The 24,166-nt window shown below is 41.0% G+C and overlaps 1 protein-coding gene across 4 annotated transcripts in view; it reads right to left on the reverse strand.

Moving 5' to 3' along the window:
• KLHL32 (kelch like family member 32) overlaps positions 1–24,166 on the reverse strand; it is a 216,236-nt gene that overhangs the window by 130,192 nt on the left and 61,878 nt on the right. For all 4 annotated transcript variants that reach the window (XR_009818173.1, XR_009818174.1, XR_009818172.1 and 1 more), the window contains exon 5: positions 15,212–15,310. Coding sequence is in view for 1 of the 4 variants with exons in the window: in XM_061989709.1 (XP_061845693.1) it covers positions 15,212–15,310 (99 nt within the window). In the remaining 3 variants the exon portion in view is untranslated. The remainder of the gene's footprint in view (positions 1–15,211; positions 15,311–24,166) is intronic.

Raw genomic sequence — 24,166 nt, forward strand, 5'->3', positions numbered from 1 at the left:
CAATGCATTGTAAGGATCACATCACCCCAGCTGTCTACCAACGTGTGACTTACACAGAAGGAGTAAAGCATCATTTTTTGGACATTCAAAAGCACTTGTTTTCCCAACTTTACAAGAAAGATTAGCAGGATAAATTAGAACAAATTTAACACAAGGAGTGTTAGAGAAAGTTGAGCATTATAATATTTCATACATTGCATTTTTGTAGGATTCACCTCAGATCAAAGATTTGTTTAATGCTGACCTCAAAATTAAGTTATTAATAGTAAGATACAAAGCAGCATAACTTCTTCTAGCAAAGTCCTCAAGGAATTGCTTATTGACCCCATGTTGTTAACAGCTGATTTGAACTAGAGAATGATGTTATGCCTGGAGTTTGCAGAAGACTCTGCAAAAGCTGTGAGGTAACAAATTATGAGAATGACACAAGTAATATTTGGCTTTCCTGGCAAAGTAATCACATTAAAAACATGTATATTAACATAGCTGATATAAAACCATACCTGGCTCTGTTTTGAATAACACAGAGCATCAAGAGACACTAAGAAGTGATCATAAATAGCAACATCAGTTCTCAGAACAGTTCTGCAGCAAAAAAACCCCTTTGTGTCACAGGATGCACACCAAGTACCGTCCAATAAAAGAAACAAACTCTCTTGCTGCTTCAACATCACGTTGGGCTACTGCTCAAATATCAGTCCCAGTTCTGAAGTCCAGACTTCAAGGGTACGAAAAAGCTACAGGCTGGAAATACAACTTCACAAGCTTCAAGGTGCTCAACTTAGTTTTTTAAAGAAAGACTCCTGCAGGATTTGATCTTGAGCAAAGGTATTTATAAAACAGAAAGAATGGATGAATGCAAAAAAAAAGGCTGACCTAACTTTCAGGAAACAGTTTGAGGTTATGAATGTAGGATCAAGTTACCCTGGCCACTGGACTAACAAGTACAGGACTGTTTGCATGGCCTTCGTGTGACAACAAACAAGTTGCAACTCTGCATTGAAAAACTGACTGCAATAGAACATTTTTTTTTGCCAATTGTATGTACAGGTACAGAAGGAAATGTTTGTGCTGTTTAACCTCTGAGAGGATATGGTTTCACAGTCCTCTGAAGAGCAAAGAGCTTGTTGCACTTGCAGGAATATATGAGGGTACTCAGCAGTTAAAAGAACCTGATCATAAGCATGTGAATGATAGAAAGGTAATATATCCATTTTATTGGAAAACTGTTATTTGTTCAGGTATCTCTATGCTTCTGTAATATCTGACCTCACCTCAAAAAGTCACTAAGAAATCTTTTGCTCACAGCACTAAACCAAGAAACCTAGAAACCAAGGCAAACCCTCATTTTACAGAGAAAAAAATCTGAGGAGTGGAAGAATAATTTAAAAGATTTCCCAGGATGCAGAGATACAAAAGCCAGAACCTCAAATGCCTGGAACTGACTCCAGTGCTCTAATTGTTAGATAACTCTTTTCATTCCCACTCCCAGCTTTAACACATAAAGTTAGTTCTACAGCTCAGTGTATCGGCACAATGTCTGTAGTATGTTTTGTATAAGCATTATGTCCCAGTAAAATAAAACCCTCTGCAACACTCTGTCCCTTAATCTATGCAAAGAACATCTCTCCCATGACTAGGAGCTGTGCTGATTAGTAGGTTTACTGTATAATAACCATAATTGATTTCAAGAGGTAAATAGGATAAAAAGGGAGAGTAGTAGTCTACATACAGGAAGAAAAGTAGAAGAATGGAAAAGATTCTGGAAGCAGCATTGAATTAAAAACATAATAATGACTCTGTATGCACGAGGATCAAGGGGGATTTGCTTGTATTTTAAGCATTATTGACTAAGGATTCACTTACCACTGCCTTGGTCAGAAATAATTACAAACCTGACTCTCAAAACCAGAAAACCTAGAAAGGGCAAAGCCCAAATGTCAAAACTGGACCTTGACTCAATGTCTGGTATGATATTTCCTACATGTGACCTTCAGTAGGGCCAAACAAGTCACAAGTCCTTCAAAAACTAACATATGTGAATGTTCACACTGCGAAAGGTGCTAGGCATCAGGAAAGCACGTGCCTTCAAAGATCATACCAACTTTTGTACATTTAGTTTCTAGCAGTTCTTACCAATGATTAGAAGTAATTCCCTCCCTCCCTGACTCTCAAACAGCTAAAGATCAGAATTCCATGCTTTACCAACAAGGCTTTTTTTCCCCCACAGAAGACAAAAACATTTATTCAATGCACCATATATTTGAAACAAGTAACCAGATTATGACATTTTCTCTGGCTTCAAAATCTCACTTTGAAGACACCATCTTTAAAAGCAGAATAGATCACTGGAGGCCCAATTTCTAAGTGTTCACAACTAGAGATGCTTGACATAGAATCACAGAATGGTAGGGGTTGGAAGGGACCTTTAGACATCATCCAGTCCAAACCCCCTGCAGAAGCAGGTCACCTAGATCAGGTCACATAGGAACATGTCTAGGTGGGTCTTGAAGACCTCCAAGGAAGGAGACTCCACAACCCCTCTGGGCAGCCTGGGCCAGGGATCCTGACACCCCCCCTTTAGATATTTATAAATGTTAATGAGATCCCCCCTCAGTCTCCTCCAGACTAAACAGCCCCAGTTCCCGCAGTCTTTCCTCATACGAAAGATGTTCCATTCCCCTGATCATCTTGGTGGCCCTGTGCTGGCCTCTCTCCAGCACTTCCCTGTCCCTCTTGAGCTGAGGAGCCCAGAACTGGACACAGGACTCCAGATGAGGCCTCAGCAGGGCAGAGTAGAGAGGGAGAAGAACCTCCCTGGACCTGCTGCTCACATTCTTCTTGATGCATCCCAGGATGCCATTGGCCTTCTTGCCCACAAGGGCACATTGCTGGCTCATATTTAGTTTATTATCAACCAGCACTCCCAGGTCTCTCTCTGCAGAGCTGCTCTCCAGCAGTTTGACCCCCAGGCTGTCCTGGTGCATGGGGTTGTTCCTTCCCAGCTGCAGGACTCTGCACTTGTCCTTGTTGAACCTCAGGAGGTTCCTCTGTGCCCAACTCTCCAGCTGGCTGAGATCCCACTGAATGGCAGCACAGCCTCTGGGGAATCAGCCAGTGCTCCCAGTTTGGTGTCATTAGTGATGTCAGAATTGTCAGACGTCAGAATGTCTGACATGATGTCAGAATTTTGAAGGATATGAAGGGCACCTCTTCTGTATCCCCCTTAAAACACAATCAGAATGAAATGAAGCAAGACATACTTTAACAAATACAAATTTTAGTAAGAAATGTTGCTAAACCATCCAAATTTCAAAGATTTCAACCTCAGCTAAAAGCAAAACACTAACAACAGCTCATCAAAGGTCACAGATACCTAAAGCAGTCTTTTCCCCACCCTGAAATTTTCACCACACACACTGATCATTTATTCCTTCTCAAAAAGTTCCCTTAATCTGTTCAGCTTCTGGTCCAAAGCTGAATGGTGCTATATGAGTTAGAGCTTGATTATGACTTTTTACCAATGTCCTGTAATATAAATGCAAATGAAGACTCACAACAGTACACAGGTTGTCAAATAGTTGCAAGTATTTATTTACAGCAAACATTTAGTATCAGTCTCTGGGGGTCCTTGACATCACCATTGTATACATATACACTCCTCTATGTTTCAGTTCCTTGTGAAGATGGTAATGCTGCAAATACAAGTAAAAATATTGTAAGGCAGCAAAAAACAATATAAGCACATATAAACACTGATTTTTTTGGCCTGGCATGAGATATTGGGCTGCACTCTTAGCTTTTTTCCATGTCCACAAAATGCCATTTCACATCAGTGAGTATTTCAGTCCCAATGTGTTTTGGGGGCTGAAGATACCTGAGGTTATCACAGAGTCATAACAGCTGCAAAAGATCTTTAAGATCATTGAGTCCAACCAGTCACCTCACACTGCCAGGCCCATCACTAAACTAACCCATGTCCCTCAGCACCTCATCTGTGTGTCTGTTGAATATCTCCAGGGATGGTGACTCCAGCAGCTCCCTCGGCAGCCCCTTCCAATGCTTCATAACCCTCTGGGTGAAAAAGTTCTTCCTCAAGCCCAATCTAATCCTCCCCTGGTGCAACTTGAGCCCATTTCCTTGTGTCCTGTCATTCATTACTGGGGAGATCAACTCCAACCTCACTACAACTCCCCTTCAAGAAACTGTAGAGAGTGATCATGTCTCTTCTCAGCCCTCTTTTCCAGGCTAAACATCCCCAGCTCCCTCAACCACTCCTCATAACTTGTTCTCCAGACCCTTCACCAGCCTTGTTGCCCATCTCTGGACACGCTCCAGCACTCCAATGTCCTTCTTGTAGTGAGGGTCCCAGAACTGGACAATGTATTCAAGGTGCAGCCTCACCAGTGCCAAGTACAGGGGGACAATCACACTATTTCTGATCCAGGTCAGGATGCCCTTGGCCTTCTTAGCCACCTGGGCATGCTGCTGGCTCATGTTCAGCTGCTGTCGATTAACATCCCCAGGCCCTTTTCCTCTGGGCAGCTATCCAGTCCCTCTGCTCCAAGCCTGTAGCACTGCCTGGGGTTATTGTGGTCCAAGTGCAGGACCCAGCACTTGTCCTTGTTAAACCTCAACCCATTGCTCCAGCCCAGGCAGGTCCCTCTGAAGAGCCTCAATACTGTTACTAGAATATACATGGCTGTTATGTAGTAACATAATGTTGCTACAACGCTTTCATCATGATAAACAGGTGTGCTTAGATGCTATGGAAATTCAAGGCTTTTTGCATACATACTTAGAAGAGACATGGCTTGCGGTGAACAAGGAGAAAACACTGAAATAGACTTTAGAGAAAACCTCCTTTTAGTGGCTTTGGAAACCTTCACAGCAAAGGCAAAGGTGTTTACAGGGCAAATTCAGCCAATATATTACTACTCCTCTAATCCAGAGGACACAACAGCTCCTAGAAAAATTACTGTAGACAATGTCCTGTGCTACCAGCTCAGTTCCTGATGAACCACAGATAAAAGTCCTCATTTACATCATTCAAGACACAATGCCATCAAGGCAGCTAGACACACTCTGTGGTAGAAATCACAAGTTCTGTAAGACTCTGTCAAAACAGATGGGAAATTTAGCAGCAACTTCCTCAAAACCAATAAAACTGTTTAGAACAGATTACACAGGAAAGCAAGTGAATAAAGTTACAAATACAAACCTAAAGATTAGTAGTATCTTTGATTTTTAGAATTACTGACATGAAAAAGGACAATTTAGAACTTCCCAAGTTCAGATAACACACTGGCTGAAGATTCAGTACTGCAGCATGTATACATTTATATATTTATTCTGGGTTCAAGGCCTATTTCAGACAGAAATGAGAGGTTTTTAATAGTTAGGCTACATCACAATTCTCAAGCAAGATACTGGTACCCTGGCAAATTCTAATCTGATGCAGTTATGCAAACAAACCACTATAAATGATGGAAAGTGCTAAAATGCTGTTTCATTTACCTCTGCTAAGTGATCTACTGGAAAACATAAACAGCCTTACATGGATCTTGGTTCCTTCTTTCTCCCCTACAAACTGAAATGGTTCAGTGAAAAATGTATCCCTATTAAGCACTGAAATAATGTCTAACAATAGATAAAACTAGATGATAATTTGAGGCACTTCTGTTTGTGAACCTATTTAAGTATACTTTGGGCTTAGGTAATTTTCATTATAAATCTTTCTTCTTAACTAGCAAAACACACTACTTGAGTGGTTCAGATAAATGTTGAGCAGTTTAGATAAACGGATCAAACAGCAATGTCTAAGCCACCAGAAGAACAACAATGAATGGGAAGATGGGGAAATGACTATGTAGATTCTTATCAAGTTCAGACTTTTTGCCTTTAACAAGGGATGATCTAAAAACAGGTCTAAAATGCAAATACTGCCAAACTGGGGGATGTTTCAGCTTGGATCCTTAAGGTGGAGATGGACTGAAATCATATCAAATAAACAAGGTTTTGAAAGGATAATGTCTTCTATTAAACTGGCCATAAAATGAAAATAAAATTTACAAGGTCTAACAGCTGTTGAAGATGGAGCAGAGTCATCCACTATTTTCCTCAGTTTAATACTTTATGTGCCAAGTTGCCTCTCAAATTCCATCAAATAATATATTTTCTCATTCATTTGCTTAAGAAACATTCTGCTCCTGCTTAACATTTCAAATCTGAAATAGATCTCTGTGCAAATAATAATAGTGTATTTCAAAATACAAAGTAAAAGATACTTTATAAGCAAGAAGACAAAAAGTCAGCTCTGTTTTGGCTAAGGCAGTACAGAGGAAAGCAAAGATGGACAATTAACTCTCTACCACAGTGATACTTCTGAGATAAAATCAGATTGTAACTCACTTCAGGCCCAATGTTCTCTTCAGGTTCATAGGTTACAAATGATTTATAGCCATCGTTTTGTACTTAGCATTCTGGCTTTTCCTGTATTGGTAAATACTTTATAGCCAAAGCGTTGTCATGTTTCAGAAATACCTTTGCTAAAACGGCTCCAATTGCTTTAGATCAAAGCAAATTTAAATAAAACGTCCCTCTGCTTCTTTACAGAAGATAAAAAAAAGGAAAAAGCTCTGTGTGTCTAGTGCCTGTACTCCTGTTCTTTCACATTAGAGCTGTAAGTCTTCTCTTTCAGGTCACGTCTTCCACATAAAAGTGCTAAACTAATGCCGCTTAATGACAAATTAATGTCCATGAATAAAAAATACACCTCTAATAGCATAGAGTAATTTGCCATTACAATATCATCATTGGACATGCCCCTGGTTTAATACGATGTATTTAATTCATAACTTAATGAGTGATATATAAAAAGAGAGAGATGAACCCTGCAATTACATTTATGTGAGTCTGTCACCTTATTTGTAAAACCTTAGAGTCATTTACATTCAAATTAGAACAAATGAGTGATTTCACAAAGTGCAGTGATAAATGACCATTGCCGCACAAGACAGGACCGCATTTCCTGTGAAAACATGCACCGTTTCCTATTATTTGTTAAAAATTACAATGCGTATTGCCCAGTGTTGTGTGAATAATGACTTTTTTACTGATTAGGTCAGGAGACTAATACGGAGTAAAAAGAAAGACTTCTTCTTTGCGTTTTTTCCGCCGGTTTTGGCTGAAATCCCCCTCTCGCGGGCTCACACTGCCACCTGCCGCCCAGGCCCGGCCAGGGACGGCCTGCCCGCCTCACCGCACACATTCATTCCCTCTGCTTCTCGGGGTTCCTCTCTTCCCATCAAACACCTTGCCCTGACAGACTTCTAGCCGGGCCTGCGGCCGAGGACACCGCCAGATAAGAGTTGTTGCACCTCCCAGTTGCCATTTTGGGGGTTCACGCCGTCTAAACTGCTTCAGTTCGTAAGGAGAATTAAAAGCTGAAGACAGTGTGGGGCAGGAAGGACGAGGGGACATAAACCATTGGTATTGATCATCTGGTAATAAAACCAAAGAACTTTGTACACTAAGCACTCAGGGATTCATCATCCTCTGTTTATAGGTTTATAAATACACTAGAAAGATTATAGAAGCAGGAATCTCTCAGGGGCTGAGGGACAGAAAGGTCAGGTAAGGACATGGACTAGAAAGACAACATGAGAAGGGAGGGAAACCATAACAGTCCTAATTAAAACCACACCAAATCTGCTCTCCCTTCCTGACAGAAACTGCAAAGAGAAAGAAGATGTAGCAGTTATCAGCCTCTTCACAACTTGTGACCTCTCCTGCAACATCTGATGCAGAAGACTGGCAATGTGTGTCTGTACAACTGGCCTGTACAACTGTAACTGTAAGCTCAAGAGCTTTAATTCTGCCACCAAGAGTAAATGTAGACACTCCAGCATCATTTCAATTCATTTATTTATTTTAGACATCTATTAGCAATTCCAACCCAGCTTTGCCAACTATACTTCATTAGGAAAAGCAGCACATTCATACACAAAGCTAGCACGTTCCTGACCACAGTTGCACCACTTTCTCTGACAGTTAACACAGCCCGGGAGCAAAAGAACCACTATCACATCACAGCTAAAAAGCAGCAAGTGGATTACAGTAAGAATGGGATTCATTGACATCAGCTGAAATACAGAGCAAACCACCTTCATTTTTTCCTGAATCCCATACTAAGTTGCAATCCTCAGCAGTGCATCCATGTGTCATTCATATATATAGATATAAATCTGCACCTCTGTAATGCATCTGCATGTTAAAGAGAGGAGGTAAATTCCCAAAGTAATTTTTATTGAGCTTATAAGAACTTTCCTAATGACTGTCAATAGCTCAGCAAATCAACAGCTCACAAAATGTGCTCCTTCAAAAAACAGCAGGCCAGCAGAGCAACAAGTGGTTGCATAACACTGAAAACCAGCAAAATGCAAGACAGTGTTATTTCTGTCTCCTTGGTATGGGAAAGTCCCCCTTTCCACCATGGGATAAAGGTGGTAGATTCACATTTGGTGGTGGTGGCTTTATAAACCACTACTGTAGTTCTGGGGGAATAAGGGATGGAGAATGTGCATGTATGTATTTTTAAGAAAAGCTAAGTTGTGGTTGCCAGACGACCTTTAGATTTTATTTTCATGTAGAGCAAATGAAACTGGAAAAGTCAGGAGCTTAAATCCCAGCTGAGCTAAGGCTTCTTGCCTTAGCTACAAAGGCTATCAAACTCTGGTGTAAGAATTAATTTATCTCTGAAGGACTGTTATCTTAGTGAAAGTTGGGATTGTGTTTTGGCACTGTTCCAAATGAAGAAGCTGGGTTTAAGAAAAATAGCTCTGAAGCTCTGTCCCTACCATGTATGTAAATCGTGCACACTCCTTTTAATTCCACAGGCCAATGCATTTGTAGCTTTTTCCTTTTACAAACAGCAACATACTTCAATCTACAAGCACATTCAAACAGTTTAAAATTAGTAGAAGACCTGGATCACTGGGTATTCCTATGTCTTGGAAAAATAATTGTTCCATAAGCCTTGATCGACCCTTACACTTGAAGGTTTAAAATCAAATGCCTCTACCCAAGACAATTTGCCTGCTTCAATTATTAACAAGATTTATTCCAGGAGGTCTTTTTTTATCATTTGCAAGTTGATTAATTTTTGCATTCCAGGCCTGATCCTGCTCACTATCTGCTTCCAGAGGGCACAGTACAGAGGTGGCTCCAAGAAAATTCCAGTTGACTGCTGCTGTACAGTGCTGTGGTTTTTTTTAGGCTCATTTAAATTACTCTCCTAAAATACTCTCCTCAGCTTAAACTGGTCCTTTTTAAAGATGTTCTGACCAACGTTAGTAGCAAGCAGGCAGACACACCTGTGACAGAGTTCTATCCAATGTAATCAAGTTTCTAGAAGGTAACGTAGTGCATTTTAGCAGGGTACTTAATGCAGTTCAAACTAATGGGAACATGGGCATCAAAATTCTAACTTCCCTTGACACAAAAACATTTATGATCCCCAAACTAATTTTTAATAGCAGGGGGAACTTTAATTTCCAATCAGGATCATTGCTCATGTCTATATACTTGCTGCTTCCAGCTGCTGTGAGAAAAGGAAATGATTTCCAGCACTGAATACAAGGACAATCAGCTAACACTACTTTCTAGTGAGGATGTATTGAAAATATGCAACTGTCTGACCAGTAAACATAACATAAATGATATCCCAGACTCTGTCCAGTAAGTAAACTTAAATCTGTTCTTCACAAAATGTGACTCATTCATCAGCAGACAGTTAAAGGGGTAAATGCTAACAATTATGCCTCTCAAAAACAAGTATGCTGCTTTGGACAGCTCTGCAACTTTTGAACCCCTTGTTCACATCTGTCACCCTATCACCTTAAACACAATCCACGAGGTGTACAGAACTCCACTGAAAATAATCAGACAATACAGAAAAATCACTTGGTTTTAAGACTTCAAATAGGGACAACCACATCCCAGGTCCCTGCATGCCAGTGAAAACCAGCCTCTGGTTTAAAATTTGATTACTAAAGCTATACTCACACAATAGTGAGTGGATGTTGATGAGTAAAAGGAAATTCCATTAAAAACTTGTATTCTGAATAGCCTTCCCTCCCTCCCTACTCTTTTTGATTGTTAAACTCATTTACAGTTTGTAGCTGGGTTTTATACACAAACAGCTAAGGAAAAAAGACAAAACTACTTACATCTACAGTTATATAACTCAGACATATCATGAAACAAACATTCTGTTCTGAATAAATCTTTTAACACATTTATTCTCTTGCATAATAATAAAGTCATCATGTAACCACCAGAAAAGCATTTACAAGCTTTAAAGTACAAAATAGGTCATCACAAACACATCACTAATACCATGCTTTCTACAGCTCCACTTAAGAAGTCCATTCTCAGATCTTTGTAACATTCAGCACTTTCAACTAGCTTTCTCTTGCCTTCTGCAGTGTCAGAGTAGGACAGTTAGAGTCCACTGGAACTTTAAAGACTAAAACTCTATAAAGGGAAATGACTTTCAGATAATACAGTCCCATTATATTTCAAAGTCTACCTGTTGGTTGCAGCTCTGTGTGTTAGCCTTTGAAAAACCTCAGCCAAAACTGACAATCAATCTGAGCTGAGAGAGGAGTTTAGGAAACAGGATTCTTAGAGAGCTGGATGTGCACTCTGCAAGCAAATGCTGCATGCATGATCACAGATCATAGTGCAATTCAGAACCCACAAAGCTCAAGCCTTCACCTTAGCTTTCCCACCCCTATATAGCAGCAATTCAGCTAAGAACAATCACTTTGCCTTACCGTTTTTTAGGTTCAGATAGATGTGTGAGACTTGAAGCCTTGTTTCAATGTTTAAAGTACCTAAAGATTATGCAGACAACAGGAACGAACAGATTCATGAATATGGATGTCTCTCAAATAAAATACATCTGCATGCTTCCAAAAAGTCCCCCTCTACAAATGAAGCTAAAAACAAAACCCCTAAACAGCAAACACTTGGGAGTAATCATAATTCAAGATGTGACACTGCTGAGGCGAGGGACGAAGTCTGCACAACACAAAGCTGTAATTAAGACCTGAAGTAAGGGCTGCATGGATATTTCTCTTCTTGCCGTGCAGAGAAAATATGATCTATAATTCTTTTAAAAGAAAAATGAAGGAAATTATCAATCCAAAATGGAAATGAGTTTTCCATTGAGAAAAATGGAATCAGCATGAGATGCTGCAAAACGTTTGAGGTGACATTTATAGATAATAAAATACATTTAGTAAACTAGCAGCATTGTCAGAAAGCTCCATTGCATCATGCTGTCATAAAGATGGATATTACTTAATGGGGAGGGGGGAAGAATGTTCCTCTCCTTTTCTGTCTACCCTCTAATCTTTTCTCTGTCTTTCCTAAAACCTCTTAATAAAAAGGCCATGATCATGTTTCAAATAATTTGTTACAGGAATCACGTTGAGATTCATCAACTAATTAAAGTGCTCTAAGCTGGTTAGTCTATTAGAAAAGATCTGTCTTAAAGTCAAAATAACATCTTGTTTATTCTGAGTCATCTGAGAGGAAATTCCTTAAAGATCAGTGAATATAAAACTCAGCAGTGGCTGGAAATGAATCTTCCCTCAGCCACTGCAAATCATCTTTGACAATTAAGACACTTTGCCAATCATCTTCGATAAATCTAATCAGTAACAGGCTTTGTACAGACTACAAGATACAGATAATTGTATAGGCCATGCCAATTGCATTTCATAGAATCATAGAATGGTAGGGTTGGAAGGGACCTTTAGAGATCATCCAGTCCAACTCCCCTGCAGAAGCAGGTTCACCTAGATCAGGTCACATAGGAACGTGTCCAGGTGGGTCTTGAAGCCCTCCAAGGAAGGAGGTTCCACACCCTCCACAACCTCTGTGGCAGAAAAAGTCCTTATTGAAATTAAAATAAAAGTATCAAGAAGAGATAGTTTCACCTCTTCATATTTTGTCTTGAGCTCCATAAAACCGAGAAGCTGGAAAACCTAGAGACAGAGAAAAGCTGGAACAAGTTCTACAAGTAAGAGCAGTACTCTTATATGGGAAAAGTCAAGTAAATCAAACCATTAAAGACAATCCTGGAAATTAAAAGTGTCATCTTGAGAGTTGGGCAGAGAGAAACCTCATGAGGTTCAACAAGGACAAGGGCAGAGTCCTGCACCTGGGAAGGAACAACCCCATGCACCAGGACAGGCTGGGGGGCAAACTGTTGAAGAGCAGCTCTGCAGAGAGAGACCTGGGAGTGCTGGTTGATAATAAACTGACCATGAGCCAGCAATGTGCCCTCGTGGTCAAGAAGCCAATGGCAGCCTGGGATGCATCAAGAAGAGTGTGGGCAGCAGGTCAAGGGAGGTTCTGATCCCCCTCTACTCTGCCCTGGTGAGGCCTCATCTGGAGTCCTGTGTCCAGTTCTGGGTTCCTCAGCTCAAGAGGGACAGGGAAGTGCTGGAGAGAGTCCAGCACAGGGCCACCAAGATGATCAGGGGTCTGGAGCATCTTTCATACGAGGAAAGGCTGCGGGAACTGGGGCTGTTTAGTCTGGAGAAGAGGAGACTGAGGGGGATCTTATTAACAGTTATAAATATCTAAAGAGTGGATGTCAGGAGGTTGGAACATCCCTCTTTTCTATAGTAGATAGTAATAGGACAGAGGGTAATGGGATGAAACTGGAACACAAAAAGTTCCACTTAAACATAAGAAAAAACTATGCCAGTGTTTCAGTGAGGGAGCCCTGGCCCAGGCTGCCCAGGGGGGTTGTGGAGTCTCCTTCCTTGGAGGTCTTCAAGACCCACCTGGACATGTTCCTATGTGACCTGATCTAGGTGACCCTGCTTCTGCAGGGGGGTTGGACTGGATGATCTCTGAAGGTCCCTTCCAACCCCTACCATTCTATGACTCTATGATTATACAATGAGAATAGATGACAGCTATGTCCCATATACTGTATTTTCTAATTTTAAGTTCATAATATCTGAACAGCCCAAAGAGAAAGAAAGAAATTCACTAGTACAGTAAATTCAGGACTCTACACCACTCAGACTCAGCAGAAAGAAGAGAAAAGGTAAGCATTACTCTCTTCCCTATGACAGCATGTGGAGTGACAAGACACCGCAGATACCAACTGCAGCAAGGACAAGTGGCTTTAAACAAATCTTCTTTAACTAGTTTGATTTTATTTTTAGATAGTCCTAAAAAAAAGCAAAATATATGTTTGAAATCAGCCAACAGGATGCAGAACAAAGATTTGGTGTAATTAATTTGGACCCTGCAAGATATCACAGCCTTTATGCACAGTACCTTGGTGGCCTCTGCTAAAAAGGCTTATACAGCTACACAAGGTTGATTACTTGCAATTCTGTAGAACAAACAAGATAAATAAATTCTTATTGTGGTCCATTCTGACTGCAAAACTGTCTGACACAATGCCTGACACAACGCAAGCTACAGCCATCCCATGGATGAAAAATCTTAAAATGAGACCCTGATTAAAAAACACTTTAGAGAATTACCACTGCTCTCTGTCTCCTAACACATTCTCTCCTTATTCCCTGTCCCTCATCTCCTTCTTACACAATTCCCTACCTCCATCATTGTAAATCTGGACAGTGGGTCCTGCTTTCTCTTCATTTTCACACCAGTGTAGCTCTAGTTAGCTCTTAGCACGCTACTCAGAGTACAACAGAGCTCTTTTAGTAACTGCATATTGTCACTCTAGAGAATTTTTACTGGTTTGTTAACTACACAGTAATTTGGCAGAAATTATTGCTCACTCTGGGATTTGTGGGGTTTTTTGGGGGGGAGTGGCACTGTTTTAGGGTTGATCTTTTGTTTTAATTTGGTTTTGTTTGAATTCATTAGCAGTCTGTTCCTGAATTCCTGACTATGGCTTGCACTGCTAACTCTACAATTGTCTTTCCACTACAGTGACCTCAGGATTAAAAGTATTATGGTGCTGAGGGAATAGCTGCAAATACCAGAGGCTACTCAACATGGGTCATAGAAGCAGTTGGTATAAGGATTTAAGCTGGGTATGTATCTGCTCCTTTCCTACAGTCCTCTTATGTCCCTCCCTGGCCAGCACTACAATACTCAGCTTCCTCCCTTTTCTTCATTTAATGTCTTTCATAGCTTTAGAGCTGCAATGATCTCTTTGGTTCAATTTCTGACAGAGTGTGTAAGCAGCAGAGCACATTCACAGTCTGATCTGTTAGGGGAGGTAGTATATACATACACTGTGTGATCAATGTTAGACTTGTATCTTCCTTCTCACTATAGTAACACCATCCTGCACCTGCCTGACAAATGGTAGACCAAACTGTTTTTTGTGACTTATTTGACATCTCACACTAGTTTCTCAAACCAACCATCTTTCCCATTGCATTCCATGTCTATTTGCTCACCAACAAAAATCCCTCCTTAACATTCCTGAAAACCAACTGATACAAATTGCAGTATTCTACCAGCTCCTTTAACTTTCTAATCAATTTATAATGCATAAATTAATACCACTTTCTTGTCTGAAAACACACTTTGAAGGCTTCCCTAAGGCTAACATTCAAAGAACAGATTCTTTCTCCGTTAGACACGGAGCCTTCAAGTACATCCTGAAGCTCTCAACATGAGATCCTGCGTGCCTATGATACTCAGTAGCTCAGTGTGCTGCCAAGCACACTCAGATTGTTCAAAGGCAGTTGTGCTGTTGGAAGGCAAGTGCATATGGAGTGTGCTGACGTGCATCTCCATGCTCAACTCTTGCACAGATGTAGCCAACACACCCCATTTCAGAAACTATACTGAAAAATTGCAGAGAAAAAGATACAGTTCTGTAGAACATTTCTTTTAACAAAGCTTTTCAAAGATACATATCAAAGCTATGACTCTGCTACCATCATGAGCCACCTCTCATATACAAGCCAAGCACCATCCTTGTTTTCAGGAGTGAAATGGACAAAATAGATGGGTGGAGAAAGGGCCTACCACAACTGATACCCAAATCACACTTCAAATTCAGGTCTCCTGAAATCCAGTTTATCTTTATTTAGGTTACACCAGGTGTTGTACTAACACTTTCCTACTGAAATTAGGCTTGAAACAAGTTTCCTAGATAGAAATGGCTGACAATCAAGCAGAGAAGCCTCACCTGAATGAGATAGTGAGAACATAAACTGAGAAGCTCCAGCAGCTGCAAATGACTCCCAGCTGCTAGGACATCCTGTATAACCCCCGGTTCCAAAAGGATCTGTAAAGAAGAAAATGGAAGGTTTGTCATGTAGAACTCATAGTACTTGTACCAAATACTACAGGTCTTTGCTACTTCAGACATTGAAGTCAACATAAAGAACAGAAAGTGTACAACTAAGCATACAGAGAAGTCTTTGCAAGATGGGGACAATTAAGTTCAGCTAATTGTCTCTAAGGCTTGTCTTCTCGTGAGAGTCCACAAGCCACATTACCTCCTAAATCCTTGAAAATTAAATGCATGTTATTCAAATCAAAAGGAGACTAACAGCACATCCTTGTTACCTATATACCTGGATACTTCATGTATACTGATGAATCAGGCCAACAGAATTGAATCAGAAGTCTCCAGTATTGACATTACTTGTGTTTGTAAAGTATGTACAGGTTAGGAGAATCCTTCTCATCCTGCCTTGTACCACTTGTGTATTTTCCTAACCACTGTTCATTTCAGAGTGTAAGGCTGTGAGACAGAGGGAGCATGCTGCTGGGGAAGTGCCAGAAAGGGCTTAGAAACCAAGACTGATTATCCTGTCACTTGCTCACATGAAACTCCTACTCACTTCAATTATAATCATGCACAGGCAGCATTCAGGATAATTGGGCCTCAGCTCCCAGCCTGCTGCCCTGGGGTCAGCTTGTTAGAGCACCACTTTCAGGACACAACAAAGTCTTTGGGAATACAGACACTGGTCATCTTCTTATCAGCAATCACATTGAAACCCATCCAAGCTAATGTTATTTAAATCCAAGCGGTGCAGCATCCAACAAAGCTCAGAAATGAGTGAGAAACATTAATTTTCCAAACATATTCAGTTTATTCAGTTTTAGCCTTGTTGTATTTCCCCTGGCAGCTTTGGTTTCATACCACATGAGGTCAGTCTCTCACTGCTCCAAAGGGAAGTAAAGCCTTTTGCAGATCTTTTTTACTTCTGCCCACACCATTTGGTTTAATCTCACAGCATCATTTCTGTGTCTCAAATCTGGGGAAATAAGGGGGATGGCAAACAAAAGGAAAGACATTCATCTGCACCTTTGGCAGTTAAACTGGTTCTGAGGGAAATGAAAAAGTACATGCATTCCTCTACATAAAACCAGACATTTTCTCCAACATAATGGATCTAAGCAGGAACAGGAGAGAAGAGGATTAATTCTTGTTTATATCAAGAACTTCTTTACATTGAGTTCTGTCAGTATATGACATACTTGTGCAGATCACTATATATTCACACTAGATTCTAAGTGAACACGTATGTAATTTACACACTAAGTTTTTACCCAGCAGGAAAGACATGTAAGGATCCTCATGGGAACCAGGACCAGCACAATCCAGGTTTTTGGCTGGTGCTAATGAGGTTGCTTTGCATGATGAGAGGTGGTGGAACAGAAAGTTAGAAAGGATTTCAGTTACAAAATATCTCCAATAGGTATGTTGAAAGACAAATGAGCAGCTGTCAAATGTTTTCAAGTGAGAATAGAAGGTCAGACTGACAAAACAAACTGCTTTAGACCTTGCAGGGTTTGTTACTCAGACATCTTGCACACTGAGGAAGCTGACATCTGATGTCATATTACTTCCTAAGTACCAGCACCAGCTTAGCATTGTTAGAATCATAGAACCATAGAATGGTAGGGGTTGGAAGGGACCTTTTAGAGATCATCTAGTCCAACCCCCCTGCAGAAGCAGGGTCACCTACATCAGGTCACACAGGAACAAGTCCAGGTGGGTCAAAGACATCCAAGGAAGGAGCCTCTACAACCCCTCTGGGCAGCCTGGGCCAGGGCTCCCTCACCTCACATTGAAAGAGCTTTTTCTTATGTTGAAGTGGAACTTTTTGTGTTCCAGCTTCATCCCATCACTCCTTGTCCTGTTACTAGCTACTATAGAAAGAGGGATGTCCCAACCTCCTGACATCCACCCTTTAGATATTTATAAATGTTAATGAGATCCCCCCTCAGTCTCCTCCAGACTAAACAGCCCCAGGTCCCGCAGCCTTTCCTCGTATAAAAGATGTTCCAGTCCCCTGATCATCTTGGTGGCCCTGTGCTGGCCTCTCTCCAGCACTTCCCTGTCCTTCTTGAGCTGAGGAGCCCAGAACTGGACACAGGACTCCAGATGAGGCCTCAGCAGGGCAGAGGAGAGAGGGAGCAGAACCTCCCTTGACCTGCTGCCCACACTCTTCTTGATGCATCCCAGGCTGCCATTGGACACAATAGGCAGAGAACCAAAACCCTAAGCAGATTACTACCTGTGGACATAGACAAACTATATTTAACTGTGATAATATTAGTGTATTTTAAAACTACAGCCATCCATTTGCAAATAATACTAGTAACATTATGAGATGAGAAGTGGGACAAGAGGCAAGGAGGGTGACTGGTTACTACTAAGAAGTGATTTGTAAAGTCAGCAACAGAAGTTTATTTCAAGGTGGCACATAAATGTCTCACATGTTTTTCCATTTCTTACAGCTTTTGTGTATCATGCAAAATTGCTCTGCTGAAATAACATATTATTCACAAATATCCAAATGGTGGGTGTCAGGAGGTTGGGGCAGCACTTTTTTTGGTTGTATCCAGTGACAGGACAAGGGGTAATGGAAAGAAGCTGGGACACAAAAAGCTCCACTGAAACATAAGGAAAAACTCTGTCAGTGTGAGGTGAGGGAGCCCTGGCCCAGGCTGCCCAGGGAGGGTGTGGAGGCTCCTTCTCTGGAGGTTTCAAAACGCACCTGGACACGTTCCTGTGTGACCTGATCTAGGTGGGAGCTGCTTCTGCAGGGGGGTTGCGCTGGATGATCTCTAAAGGTCCCTTCCAACCCCTGCCATTCTGTGATTCTATGTTTCCCAAGATAACTGAGGAAAGTCTTACTTTGGTTCTTTCCAAGACTTTCCCTTAACTGAACTATCTGAATTTTTATGCAATACTGAATTGGATACAGACAAAAAGACTAATTTGTCTGTGCTAAATGTTCACCATCAGCAAACTGCATGCTGGGGAAAGCCACAGGAAAAAGAATAAGAAGAAGGAAGTAAACATTGTAAGCCTTCTCCACATGAATACAGTTACTTCCTTTTTATTAATTATCAGCATAGCTGCTATACAGACTAAATCACCACAGTAAGTGCACATAAATACTACCATGTGCACACCACAAGCACATACAGTGATTGACTTTCCCCTCTTTGTCTAACCCTCAAAAAAATAATAGCTCTTAGGTCTTCTAAGTGATGCTTATTGAAAACTAAAGAGCTGTAAACTCAAAATTTACTTTGAATTCACATCTTGAAAGTTTATCACAAATCATTAATGTGAAAACCAAAGAGAAAACTTTATCATTTGCCCTACTCCATCCTCAACTCAAAGGCAGAGTTACCAGGGCAGAAATTTTGAACTATCCATTTCAAACTTGCAATCTTTACACCAGTGAAGGATGTGCCTTTGTATGATAGATGCCATCTTAAGATTGGTTTCTGTGCTATTTTGATATTAAGATGAATGAGATGCAATTCAGATATTGCACCTGGCTGCATCTTACAATCAATCTTCTATTCAACCCTTATTTCTGAGGGTTAATTTTCATTATGCTCTCAACTTTTCTCTGGCCTCTGATGCTACCCAAGCAAATCAGCTGAACCACCCTCCCCCTGTATACAATGGGCAGATCTTGCAGATAGCCTGAGTAATTTACTCTCCCAAGATCTCCTCTGTCAAGCTATTTTAATTCTCCCTCACAATGACTGTGTTTTCAAACATGAGTCTTGTTCAAAACTGCTATCCCTACCCTCCATCACCCCACAAACCCTTCAGAGAGCACATACTAAACCCAGTTCACTCTCTCTTGTAGTCCTATCTTTAGGCCAGGAGGTGGAAAGGATACAAAACTTGGTGTTTGTAACAGAAAGCCAAGTTCAAAAGACCCAGAGAGGCAGATGACATAGTTTATTAGATCCACATTTCTTAGATCTAAATCTATATGGCAATGCATTCATTTGTGCTTTGTTGGTATTTTGAGGAAAGCTGGTCTGCAAATGCAAGAGTTAGAAACTTTCCTAAATTAAACCTGACCTTCTGAAGCACAATTCTGAGGCAGAAAAGGGAATCCTATAAAGCCACAGATACACATGATCCTCAGCAGCTACCTCTACCATCTACCCTTTGGGCTGCAGTTCTAAAACTGGAATTCATTCTCCCCCCAAGATTTCTGTCTTCCAACTCACTCTTCATCCCCTCTAATCCAGTACATCTTAGGGCTCTGGGTAAGAGTAGAAAAGATTAACAGGGATCACATGTCTTTCCTCTCTCTTCAACCAGTTTTCTTTGTGAGACTTATTGGCAACACAGAGGAAACCAAGAGCTATGACTTCTTGGGCTAGGAGCAGTTCATGAACCACTATCCTCTCCCAAAGGCAAGTACTCATGCCTCACCTCCATACAGCCTACACTGAGAACATCCTTCTACTCTTTTAATGTCACTTGCTCCTCTACAACCAACAAACCAAGAGTAGGCCAACAAACAAATTGTTTGGCTGTAGTAAAGAGGACAGTAATGGACATCTTAAATTGTCCTTCCCAACAAAGAACCTGAGGGAGAATGTAAGGTCCAGATTAACAATCACCTCTATGGAGTCTCATGAGGTTTATATCTGGAAAGAATAATTAGATCATTTAATTTATTCCCTTTATTTTTTACAGATACTAAACTAAACCTACATTAGGCCCAAGGATGTTAAAGTGTGTGCCTAGATAACGATGGAGAAATTGAGGAATCACTTCTATCACCTTCATTCCAGCTACTTACTTATACCTCTGTTATTTCCTTATTTCCATAGAGTTGTTTGAGGGGCCACAGAGTGAGGTGGTGCCATGAGTCATGTTAGAAATCAACCAGCATTACACTATAACAGTAAGGAAACGTGTAATGTCATGTCAGAAAACTAGAATGTAAAGCATATGGAATTTAACACAGGAAAAAAAGAGATCCTAAGATTCCTACCAGTCTGGTGCAAAAGAAAATTCCTTCTTGGCTCCACTTGCAGTGATCAGCATTTCAAACAAGACAGGCATCTAAAAAAAGTACCACTTGTTTTTCCCCCTGTAGGGACCATTTTGTGTTCTTCAGAGCAATCAAAATCCCTACTTTTCTCCTAGAGCAATTTAGACTGCATTTCACTCACAACCAGTTAGCACTTCTGCCTGTCTCCCTGTTTATTTGTGCTTGGGTTGAATCCTGAGCTCCCTGCATGGTGAGAGTCACAGAATCTCAAGGGTTGGAAGGGACCTGGAAAGCTCATCCAGTGCAACCTCCAGCTAGAGCAGGACCACCTAGAGTAGGTCGCACAGGAACTCATCCAGCTGGGTTGGAAGGTCTCCAGAGAAGGAGACTCCACAGCCCATTTGGGCAGCCCCTGCCAGTGCTCCCTCACCTCAACAGGGAAGATTTTCCTTGTGTTTCTTTGGAATCTCTTCTGTTCCAGCTTGTCCCCATTGCCTCTTGTCCTATCATTGGCCATCACTGAGCACAGCCTGGCTCCAGCCTCCTGACACCCGCCATTTATGTATTTGTAAACATGAATGAGGTCACCTCTCAGTCTCTTCCAAGCTGAAGAGCCCCAGCCCCCTCAGCCTTTCATCAGAAGGGAGATGCTCCACTCCACCACCTTGGTGGCCCTGTGCTGAACTCCCTCCAGAAATTCCCTGTCCTTCTGGAACTGAGGGGTCAGAACTGGACTCAATACTCCAGAGAAGTGCTGTCCAAGCAGGGGAAGAACATTACAGCCCTCTGCAGGCAACTACCTAAAACCCTGACAAGTAATGTTTGATAGCACTAGTTCCAAAATCCAGATGTGTCATTAGCCAGTGTCAGAACAGACCATGGCCAGCATTTCTCTAATCTATGTCATAATATTTTTATAGCAAACTGAAAGAAAATCTGTGATACACAGGATATAAATCATAGACTCACAGAATAGCTCGTATGGGAAAGCACCCATAAGGACCAATGAATCCAGATCCCAGCTCCCCACAAGACAACCTAAAGCTAAACCATATAACTAATAGCATTGACAGACACTCCTTGAACTCTGAGAGCCTTGGTGCTGTGAACAGTGCCCCAAGTTCCTGTTCTGGTCACCGAATACTCCTTCAGTGAAAAGCCTTTTCCTGATGTCCAGTCTGAACTCCCCCCGACACAGCTCCATACCATCATGAACTAAGAACCACTATTACCAGTAAGAGCAAATTCACTATTTTGGGGGAATGTTTCATTACTTTGATCTCTCCAAAAGCAGTATTGTCCACAGCTCAATACCTATCCAGAGCAAATAATCATAGAATGGTAGGGGTTGGAAGGGACCTTTAGAGACCATATAGTCCAACCCCCCTGATCAAGCAGGTTCACCTAGATCAGGTCACACAGGAACATGTCCAGGCAGGTCTTGAAGCCCTCCAAAGAAGGAGCCTCCACACCCTCCCTGGGCAGCCTGTGCCAGGGCTCCCTCACTGAAACATTGAAAGAGTTTTTTCTTATGTTTAAGTGGAACTTTTTGTGTTCCAGCTTCATCCCATCACCCCTTGTCCTGTTGCTGGCTACTATAGAAAAGAGGGATGTTCCAACCTCCTGACACCCACCCTTTAGATATTTATAAATGTTAATAAGATCACCCCTCAGTCTCCTCTTCTCCAGACTAAACATCTCACTTTCTCTGCAAAATAAAAAGCATAAACTGAATGAATCAGGCTCTGTATTATCCTAAGCCTCCTGGACAACCTGTAGCTGATCTGTGAACCTAACAGCCAGCAGCTGTAACACAGTGCTAGGCACAAAAACAAGATTATCCTCTCCTGATAGAAGTAAAAAAGGAAATGTCCAAAACTGAGATTCAAATTTACCTTTTTGGCCTTGAAATGACACTGAAAAATGATGTGAAGTATTTACAGTAAGATACAGTCCTGCTGTATCCATGACCTCAGCATGTTGGCTCTGGTGGAAAAGAATGAGGACATTGGTGAACCTGCTTCTGCAGGGGGGTTGGACTAGATGATGTCTAAAGGTCCCTTCCAACCCTACCATTCTGTGATTGGAAGTCACTTTTGCTAGGGACAATCAGGCAGTTTAACTGAAGCCTATGACTCACTGTAGTCAAAAGGCAGACAGTGGAATTGCTACACACAGGACAAAGGAGGTTACTTGCCCAAGAAAATCAACCATCACAACACAGCTTTGCAATACATCTTAGCCACAGGTGAGCTAGAAAGGATTAACAGAACAGGGTGCTAAGATATTGATAGCTATCTCCCCTTCCCAGGCTTAATTGAAAATGGCAGATGAAATACTGCTTGATCACTAGGAAACCTGTCAGTATCAAATGAAGTGAGAACTGGATGAGGGATTAAAGCCAAGACTCTTTAAAGGAATCAAAGCAATGACCATGAAAAATAGTTGGAGTTTAAAACATCTCTACCATTTCTTTACTGTCTGAGAATACTTTTCACCCTTTCAAGTTTTTTGTTAGAGAAATAACCACGTTGAAAGAACAATTTCACTAAGGAGCTATAAGATAATACTTTAATTAACCATAGGTTTGTGTGCATTAACTTAAAACCATCACCAGATCATTCTCCCACCAGTTCATGATAAAGTGAGATTAGTTGTTACAGGATGTTTTTAAACTCACTGAACACAGGGTAAAGTTAGTAAATAAAGGTATTAGTTAAATAGGACATTGATAGTATATTAAGCAATACTCAGGACAACCCAAGCAGATGAAATAACAATATAGTTGAAAATACCATGGAGTTCTGGATTTGTAAGTGGAATAACATACTGGTATTACCTTTATTAAAGACTGCTGCTATGTTAGCATTTTGTGACTAAAATAAAACCTGTTCTATATGCTAAGAAACAAAATTAACTTAAAGCCTCTTTTTGAATCATTCTAAATGCAACTTTCAACATTCTACAGGCAAGATATAAAGCTATGTTAATCTTAGACTAAGATACCACAAGATGAGTTACCCTCAGATTTGCTTTTGGAGAAATTGCTGAAAACATCTCTTCAGCTCATCAAAACATCTCATCAGCTGCTGCTTTGCTGTGTTGTATTTGGGAAATTATCTTCCCCCAAACTGATTTCCTGCCTATGATGCAACACAGTAAGGACAGACGTTACTTGCTTTTGGAATATGTTTTGAGGTCCTAAAATAAAATGCAAAATATTTCTAGTACCATACAGACAGAGGATAGAACACAACCACAATGAAGACAGACCCAAGTCAGAGAAGCATTTTAGTATACATAGGATGAGTTCCTGCGTGCCCTACTCTGGCAGGGGGGTTGCACTGGATGAGCTTCCAAGGTCCCTTTCAGCCCTTGAGATTCTGTGATTCTGTCACTCCAACGGTGTATTTGTGGTTTTCATAGAATCATAGAATTGGGATGGAAGAGACCTTAAAGACCATCTAGTTCCAATTGCCTGCAATGGGCAGGGACACCTAACACTAGACCAGCTTGCTCAAAGCCACATCCAACCTGCCCTTGAACACATCCAACGATGGAGTATCCACAATCTCTCTGGAAAACCTGTCCCAATGTCTTTCCACCGTCACAGTGAAGAGGGTGAATTTATTTAATGTGGATCACAATTATCTGCTGCAAATTAAATCCAGGTCTTCTTTCTTGAAACTATACCTCAGTGCCTATCAGCTGATTCAGTAACAGTATAATTTTGATTTCACATATTTATCAACATAAATGGTGTAGTTTGCTGAAACTAAATCTGAGAAGGAATGCAAGAGCCTCATCTGTAATGAAGAGCCTCAGAATTTCAGTTCAAACCACTTAGTCCCATGGCAGTT

The sequence above is a fragment of the Colius striatus genome, chromosome 2, assembly GCF_028858725.1.
Source record: "Colius striatus isolate bColStr4 chromosome 2, bColStr4.1.hap1, whole genome shotgun sequence".
Classification (NCBI taxonomy): Eukaryota; Metazoa; Chordata; class Aves; order Coliiformes; family Coliidae; genus Colius; species Colius striatus.